Source organism: Hoplias malabaricus, chromosome 2, assembly GCF_029633855.1.
Source record: "Hoplias malabaricus isolate fHopMal1 chromosome 2, fHopMal1.hap1, whole genome shotgun sequence".
Taxonomy (NCBI): Eukaryota; Metazoa; Chordata; class Actinopteri; order Characiformes; family Erythrinidae; genus Hoplias; species Hoplias malabaricus.
Genome location: NC_089801.1, coordinates 24169866 through 24178948, shown reverse-complemented (window position 1 = coordinate 24178948; position 9083 = coordinate 24169866). Strand labels below are relative to the sequence as shown.

The window sequence follows — 9083 nt, the reverse complement described above, 5'->3', positions numbered from 1 at the left end:
GTGCTGCTAGTAGCCTGGAATTAAAGCATTATCTTTTTTTAATTTTGTGTTCTGATTATGTATCAGGCTCTTGCAGGGTTGCCTTGTTTTGTAGGGAAATTATTAAAACACTACTCTCTCTCTCTTTTCAGTAACTGAAAAAGATTGCCTATGGGGTTTAGATCAGACAAGTTTGCTGGCCAATGAAGCCCAGTGATACTGTGGTTATTAAACCAGCTATTGGTGCTTTTGGCAGTGTGGACAGGGGCAGGTGCTCTAAATTTCCTGGCCTTGCTTGATATTCACTTTCCTGCACTTGATATAATGCAGTGGACCAAGACCAGCAGCTGGTTTGACATAGCTCCCCACACCATCACTGATTGTGGAAACTTCACAATAGCCTTGGATTGTGTGCCTCTCCACTCTTCCTCCAGACTCTGGGACCTTGGTTTCCAAATGAAATGCAAAATGTATTTTTATCTGAAAAAAGACTTTGGACACTGAGCAACAGTCCAGTGCTTTTTCTCTTTGGCCCAGGTGAGACACTTCTGGTGTTGACTCTGGGTCAGTAGTGGCATGACACAAGGAATGCGACAGTTGTGGCCCATGTCCTGGATACGTCTTGAAGCATTGAATCCAGCAGCAGTCCACTGCTTGTGAATCTCCCGCAAATTTTTAATGGAATTTCTTGACAATCTTTTCAAGGCTGCGGTCGTCCCTGTTGTTTGTGCACCTTTTTCTACCACACTTTTTCCTTCCACTCAACTGTTCATTAATATGCTTGGATACAGCAGGAGGATGTCAATGACTGCCTTCTGGACATCTTCCCCATGATTGTGGAGCGCACTGAACCAGACTAAGGGATCATTTTAAAGGCTTAGGAAACCTTTGCAGGTGTTTTGTGTTGAGTATTCGAATTTTCTGAGATAATTTTGGGGTTTTTATTGGCTGTAAGCCATAATCATCAACATTAAAGAATTAAATGCTTGAAATGGATCACTCTGTTTGTAATGAATCTATGAGTTTCACTTTTTGAATTTAATTACTGAAAATAATCAATTGTTTGATGATATTCAAATTTTTTGAGATGTTCCTGTAAATGATACACAGTAACCATCATTGCTGCTGTAAACGTATATCTGGTGGTGATTCCACAGAAACAAAACAAAACAAAATAAAAAAAAGTGCCTGACTCTAAAGTGTCCACTAAGGTTTAAGCTGATGAGTAACATGTGACCATGCACTTTAAAACTCATCATGTCACAGAGATAACCTTGAAATGGTGTCACTCTTCTGTGAGGAGTAGAATACTATTGCACAGAGGAGTGTAATGGAAAAAATGTTCAAGGAATTGCACAACACATTGTATTTGATCCTAACTGCTGTGAGAGATCCTGGGATGCCCACAGTGCTGAGTTCATTTCCCCAATTAACATCAGAGGCTTTCCCTCATTTCCTTGGCACTGCAGAAATCAGACCATTGCTCATGGTAGACAAATCACAGTGATTCATTCTGAGTTGGCTCATACTAAAGCATAAAATAAAGTCTCACCAAGAAAACCACATAGTCTTGAACAGCTCATTCAAGGTGATTCCCCTAATGCCAGGGGGTGGAATCCCTGAGTTCGGTGAGGTGTTACCCCGCACGTAACCAGACTGATAATTGTTAAATCACTGCGGCTGGCACCACGCCCCTCATGGGTGGGATACCCCTCATATCACAGAAAGGATATGCCTTGGGTCAATGATGAAACATCCCTCAGTTCAGCTGTCTGTGGCTGACACCATTTACATTATGAAGCAACCTCTAGGAAACTATAAGGTTCTTCATTGTAATTAAGATCTTATAATAATGGTGAGTAGCCCCTCAGTGTGTGCCCTGAGAGTGCGGGATCGTTTATAGAGAAAAAGAAGATCAGACAGATATGAAGAAGCAAGATTGTCAAGATGCACGCGAGCATGGGTGAGGAGACTTGCAGCAGAATTCTGGACCAGCTGGAGTTTGTGAATTGAGGAGGAGCAGATACCAGCAAGGAGAGTGTTCCAGTAATCCAGATCACTAGAAAAGAAAGCGTGAATAAGTGTTTTGGCTGAAGATTGAGACAAGGACGGCCTGATTTTGGCAATGTTATACAAGTGGAAGAACGATGTTTAACAGTCGTGTTAATGTGGACGCTGAATAAGAGTGGAGTCGAGGATTACACCCCAGTACAAACAAGAGAGGATGGAGAGATAGCTACATCATCAATGTAGAGAGTAACAGGGGGACTTATATTGAAAGTTGACTTGATGCCAATAAGGAGTAGTTCAGTTTAATTACTGTTTAGCATGAGGTCTACTTTCATCCATTTTCTAGGAACCTTTAATGCATCAAGAACATTTTAAAGACGAATTGGTTTCCTTCAAGAACAAAACCAAGTTCTATAAAGGCACCTTTAAGGGTCCACTGATGTGACCACCTGAAAACATACTAAAGGTGGTTTTTCAGATCTAAACAAAAAACCTACCTTGTATCTATTATTTATCTACAGCTATTGTCCATTTTATCAGCTCCACTGACCATACAGGAGCACGTAGTAGTTCTACAATTACAGACTTTAGTCCACTTATTTCTTTGCATACTTTCTTTTCCCTATTTCACCTTGCTCTTCAATGATCAGGACCCCCATAGAGCAGGTATAATTTGGGTGGTGGATCATTCTCACACGGACATGGTGGTGGGGTGTGTGTTCAGCTGGTATGAGTGGATCAGACACAGCATTGCTGCTTTATTTTTTTTTTTTAACACTGTGTCCACATACTGTCCACTCTGTTAGACACTCCTACATTGTTTGTCCACCTTCCATCCATCCATCCATTATCTGTAACCGCTTATCCAATTTAGGGTCGCGGGGGGTCCAGAGCCCACCTGGAACCATCGGGCGCAAGGCGGGAATACACCCTGGAGGGGACGCCAGTCCTTCACAGGGCAACTCAGACACACACACGCTCACACCTACGGACACTTTCGAGTCGCCAATCCACCTGCAACGTGTGTTTTTGGACTGTGGGAGGAAACCGGAGCACCCGGAGGAAACCCACGCGGACACGGGGAGAACACACCAACTCCTCACAGACAGTCACCCGGAGCTGGAATCGAACCCACAAGCTCCAGGCCCCTGGAGCTGTGTGACTGCGACACTACCTGCTGCACCACCGTGCCGCCCTGTTTGTCCACCTTTTAAATGTAAAGTCAGATAGAGTAGCGCGTCTGTTGCTGCACAGTTTGAGTTGTTCATCCTCTAGTACAGCGTGATGCTGCTGACATTAAAAATAATAACAATAGTTAAAACAATGAGGTGGCCAGAAATACATTTGCAATTGGGCCTGAATAATTTGAGCTCCACAGCATTTACAGCCAATGGCACTGACAAAAGTGTGTGTCTAGGTTTGTTTGTCAATGGTAGGTGGTTTACATTCACTTGGTCCAATGGGGGTGTTTACAAAACAAAGGCAGCGTATGGTGTGCCTCAATCTCCCCTCACCTCCTCCGCACTCCATCTCCACATCGCAATGAATCAGCAGTGTCTGACTGGGTAAGCCCCTGTCCTGTTTGGACCTGATTCACCTGCAGCCTGATTCATCCCACTCTCTTGGAAGTCAGAAATTTCCAAGAATAAAATCATATTTAGAGAAAAAAATATGTTTGAATATTCAGAGATACTATGAGATATTTTTCTATTCTATTGGTGTTTCATTCTCAAGAAAGAATGTTCAATCAAGAATTATGACTTGATTACAGCTGCCAGTTCCTCTGTGGTTGTGTGTGTGTGTGTTTTGGCTTGTTTTGGTTGCAGAGAGTTTGTGGGGTGTTTCTAGTTTTTATCATTATTTTAGATTGGAATGACTTCACATTTTGCATACTTTTAAAGAGCACCGTGATCAAAAAAAGTGAGAAATGCTGGTATAGTCCTTCATCAGCAGTCACAGGACACTCTTTGATGAATATTTTTAGTTAATTAACTATTCTCAGTTCAGCAGTGACACTGAGGGCTTTAAAAACTCCAGCAGCACTGCTGGGTCTGATCCTTTCATAACAGCGCAACACACACTAACACCACTACCACATCGGTCACTGCAGCGCCGAGAATGATCCACTAACTAACTCATACCTGCTCTGTGATGGTACTGACCACTGAAGAGCAGGGTGAAATGTATGGTCAACTGAGCTGCTAAAATGGTAGCATTAGTGTAGATACAAGGCTGGTGTTACTAATCCAGTGATTGTTCAGGGTATATACCAGTTCAACACCAGTTCAACAAAGTCAGATTTCCTGTTTTTTTAATGGATGCTATACAAACTTATCCAGTTGTAAAAAAAAAAAAATAATAAACTTTGGGGTTTGCAATTTTTCACCAGAAGACAGTTCAAAGAATTTCCTTCATCAATTATTATCTGCACATATCCTCCAGGCATTATGACAGACTGATCAAACACATGAGTCTTCTATTAGGGGCACTCCTTCACTTCTTGTGCATTATAACCCTGTCATGAGAATCACCCAGGTTTCCCTTCCACCTGAACAAATAGAAACTTGTACAGTGAAATTGCTCTCACACGCCCACATTCACTCAAGGCAGAAACTAGACAAACATGTTGATACACATCTTAATATATATATATCATATATTGGCCATGAACAAGATCATGCCTGTGAATGCATCAAGGATTGCTGTGTCTAGATACTTTTATGCCATGTATTTAATTTTTGTATATGCTCCATATGTGAGTTCAACTACTTAGAAGAACACTAAATAAGATTTTGTATTTTTGGTCCTACCGCGACCCTGACCTGGATAAGCGGTTTCAGGCAATAAATGAATGAAAGAGTTTTTGGTCCTTCCCCTACAGTTGTAAAGTGTAATTTACATTTACAACACTGTCCTGGAATCAAGAGGGAGGGGGATTAGAAAATTACATTGCACATAGGTTTCTGCAGTACTGCTTCTGAAAGCTATGGCAGAGGCTCTATTTCAATTTCCCTATTATAAATCAGTGATACATCACATTTTTAAGCTGTTACTTTAAGGTAAAAAAAATCTACCTAGTCTTGATTTAGGCTGAACATATTTTGGAGACAGATTTAACTCTGTATTCACAGCTTAGTCTTCGAAAAATCTAAAGCCACATATGAGCCTAAGGCTACAATAATCAATTGTAAATGTTGGCTACAAGGTTTGGGCTGTGGAGCAGCAGAACTGTGTTCTCTAGAATGGTGGCATACCTTCCAATCCAATACTTTCAGGATGAGATGGAGGGGTATTTTTGGTTTAAAAGTAATTATTGAACATCTGTACCTGACCTCACTAATATTCTTGTGGTCGAATACTATCAAATACTCACAGCAATATTTCAGCATATAGCATTGAGCCTTCCTGTGAGCTATAATCCATGCAGGTACATCTTTATTAATCAAGGTGCAGTCTAAATGTACCCTAGGTATTTGATAATCCTTTTTTTAATACCAGGGAAACAGGCCTGCTGACATAACCTAGCATTTCAGAATAGAAGTATAAACGTACAAAGCCCGTAGTCATGACAGTGTGTACTGATGGGACTATATATGTAAATATAAAAGAATCTGGCACATTTACATTCCACAACTAAAGGTAATTAAGACTTTCCCATCATTACTAAAATAGAAAACTAAGGGTTCAAAACAGACTTCCAAAAAAGTAATTTCAGTAAAGCTTTTATTATGCTCAAGTTTCATTCACTCAATATGCATCATATTTTTGAGAGAAGCATTGGTTACACAGACAAAAGAAAAAAAGACTAAAACTGGAGAGGAATAGTGTTTGACCGAACAAAGAAACGGAAATCACAGTCAAATAACATATTACTGGACCCATTTAAAAAATTGTTTTCAAACTCTTAAACCATTTAACTGCATCTCCAATTTAATCCCCATCCACTCTGAATTCAAACTCTGCTCTAAAAAGCAAATTTTCTTCAGCTTTAAAACACATTCCTGTTTCAAGCAATGATACAAACAAAATCACACAAACACACACAAACCCGCTAACTCATTGACAAAAACATCTGGTGTGCATAAACTATATATACTAATATTTACTCTTATAGTGCTCTTTGAAGGAGCTTCATCCTGGTACAGAAGATACTCATTTAAAAATGCAGGAGACACCTAAAAAATAAGGAAGTATACAGAGATGTCTGATACAACCAGACCTTTGTCATGGCTTTATAGGCAAAATTTTCAAATTTGTTATTGAACTGGAAAAGCGTTAAACATTTACTATAGTTCCATTTACTGCAACAGCCATACTCTAGTCATTCAGGTTTTCCTATTAATTGAGATTATCAGGAAATTATCAGGCAGAATATTTTACAAGCCCTGATTCTGGAAATTTAGAATTTTTGCAAAATGCAATAAAGATCTATGGTTGATAATTCTCTTGAACCAATAACCAATTTATTTAACCAAAAAATGCACAAAAAAAAAGATTTCCACAGTTTTAATTTATTTGTTTTGTAAATATAAACAATTTCAGGATTTGATGCCTACAATACACTCAAAAATCTAGAGAAATCTCTGTCCGTGTCGAGCAAGGTCGGAAACTACTGTTGAATGTGCATGACATTTGAGCACTCACTGTATGAAAAATAATAATGTTAATGTGATAAATATAGCCACATAGCCTTTAGAGTACTATGCAACCTGAAAATGTATTATGCATGGTGAAAAACCATATTATAATCAATCATACACAAGATGTAAAATATCCTATGCCAATCCATTAGAACTTCACATAGGGCCGACCCCACACTGTTCCTAATGGCAGCCAAATAATTTCTATTGTTCCAATCCTACAGCTACACCCCAAAGGTTGTTGCGGCCATTTATGATCCGATCAGCAACCAGCTTCCCTTAACACCTACGGTTACTGAGCCCATCACATGAGTACCCAAACCACCCACTGCATCACTAGATCAGAAATGCTGCTGAATTCTCGCAATATATTTTCCCGGGAAGTCCATGGTTATTTCAGAATGACAATACCAATCACTCATATTACATTTGTTACAAAGATGTGGCTGCATAGACGCAGAGTGCATGTGCTTGACGGAACAGTCAGCAGTCTACCGCCGTCTTCTACAGCGCATCATTAAGAGGAGAATCAGACAATTGGATTAAAAATTTTCAGCAGCTGAAGTGTTGTATCAAGCAAGAATAGGCAAAATGGGAAGGTCATGTAAGACAATGGTGAACATGCCCACTTTTTATTTGGAATGTGTTGCAAAATTTAAATGTGTTTAAATTTACAAAAGACAATCAAGCTGAGAAATGAAAACAATGGAAATCTTTTCTTTGTACTTTTGTGAATTGTATATATAATCAAGAGAGTTATCACACCACAGATTCTAATTTTTATTGCATTTAAAAATATCCAAACTTTTCTAGAAACAAGATTTGTACTTTGTGTATCAATCAGGCCTTACAACTACATGCCTCATTTATAACAATATTTCTTGGTAAGTCAAATCATCTATCATCTTATCAATATATCTCATATTGGTGATTTTGAAATGACTGAATTGTAATTATAGGTTTATTTAACTTTATTTAAATTTCTAGAACTTTTATTGTATTAGCTTATTCCCAGTAAACGTGTCTCAGTCTAATCACAGATAATTTGGTTTCTTTGCTTAGAGGAGAAATATCTGCCAACATAATACGAGGATATCACAGCATGAAATTGTTCACCTGGAAATATATATAATAATAATACTCAGATAACGACTTAATAATGCGACATATTAGACATTAATAAATTGCCAAGACAATTTTCAAGTGTGAAACTTTAAAATGTTATAATAATCTATGGAATATTACTTTTTATAATATTTTAATTTAGTGCAATTATCAGAAATGCTTGTGCAGTTTCATGTACAGATGACATTTTTTAGTTTACAACACCAAAACTGTAGTTGAAACACAGCATTGGTCAATTACATCAGAGTTTTTTCTTTGAGAGTTAGGTTATTAATAACTGTATGAATTAACCAAAGCTTAACAGAAAAACAATCAAATAATAATATAAAACAATTTCATAAAGTCCCAGAGTGTTTTTGTCTGATTGAATGGTTGCTCATGCAAAGGTTCCCTAGCCTTCCTGCAGTATCAGTCTTCAGTATCAAACATACTTAAGGGCACAAACATAAATTGCACGTGGGCATCTCTCTGTGTGCAACTACTGAGAGTGTTTGGGTGCATGTGTGTGTTTAGCTCAGCAGCTCCAGGTATGTTACCGGAACCTTCCCTTTCTGATTCCCTCTCTCCCCGATAAGCCAGTCTGGGTCCATGCCTGGGACTGTGTATACTGTAATAAGCTGCAAAAAAAGAGCAAAGAATAGCATCAAATACGGCTCTGAGAAAATAATTAATAATTAATCTTCTAGAATACGTTTTACTGATATCAGCAGAAATATCTTTCCTTTACTCCAAAGTTTAATTTGAGTGCATTTCCGGCTTCTCATCTTCCAACTTATCTATTTTTCAGGTCTCATGACAGCCTGGTATACTTTCCGACTCATAGCATCAAGTTCTCACACTGAAACCAAAAACTATTACATCAAAGAATGGTTGGTCTCTGGCATGTGTATTACCTAATATGTGGGCACACCAAGTGATCTGACTATCTGACTATTTTTTGGTGGTGAGTCAGTCTTTATGGTCTGTGGCTCAAGTCTGGATAACTAAAATTTTAATTTTATGCACTGCTTCATCCGGACCACCATGTTGTTTCCAGATTAAATGAAACAGACAAACTATATAATTGTTTACAAATTTTAAACTCAGAAAGTGGGATGCAAAGATCAGCATGACAGAAATAAGGCACTTTCCTCCCAAAATAAGAGATATGTAATGAATCAGACTGTTGATCCTACAGCCCCGATTGGATTTCTCCAACAGATTCCAAATAACTATGTGTCAGTTCTGAATACATTAAGTGCATTTCAGGGACAACACCAAGTAAGATTAAAGAGGCCAGGTGTAGGCGTCCCACAGCTAAGCTCTTAGGTAAGGCTCCTGAGTGCTTGG

The 9083-nt window shown here is 38.7% G+C and overlaps 1 protein-coding gene across 3 annotated transcripts in view; it reads right to left on the bottom strand.

Annotated features, from left to right (window-relative positions):
* Window positions 1-5705: 5705 nt before the first annotated feature.
* sh3glb2b (SH3-domain GRB2-like endophilin B2b) overlaps window positions 5706-9083 on the bottom strand; it is a 35971-nt gene continuing 32593 nt past the window's right edge. For all 3 annotated transcript variants that reach the window (XM_066659425.1, XM_066659426.1, XM_066659428.1), the window contains one exon: window positions 5706-8371. In XM_066659425.1, the coding sequence (XP_066515522.1) occupies window positions 8264-8371 (108 nt within the window). In that variant the 3' untranslated portion in view covers window positions 5706-8263. The remainder of the gene's footprint in view (window positions 8372-9083) is intronic.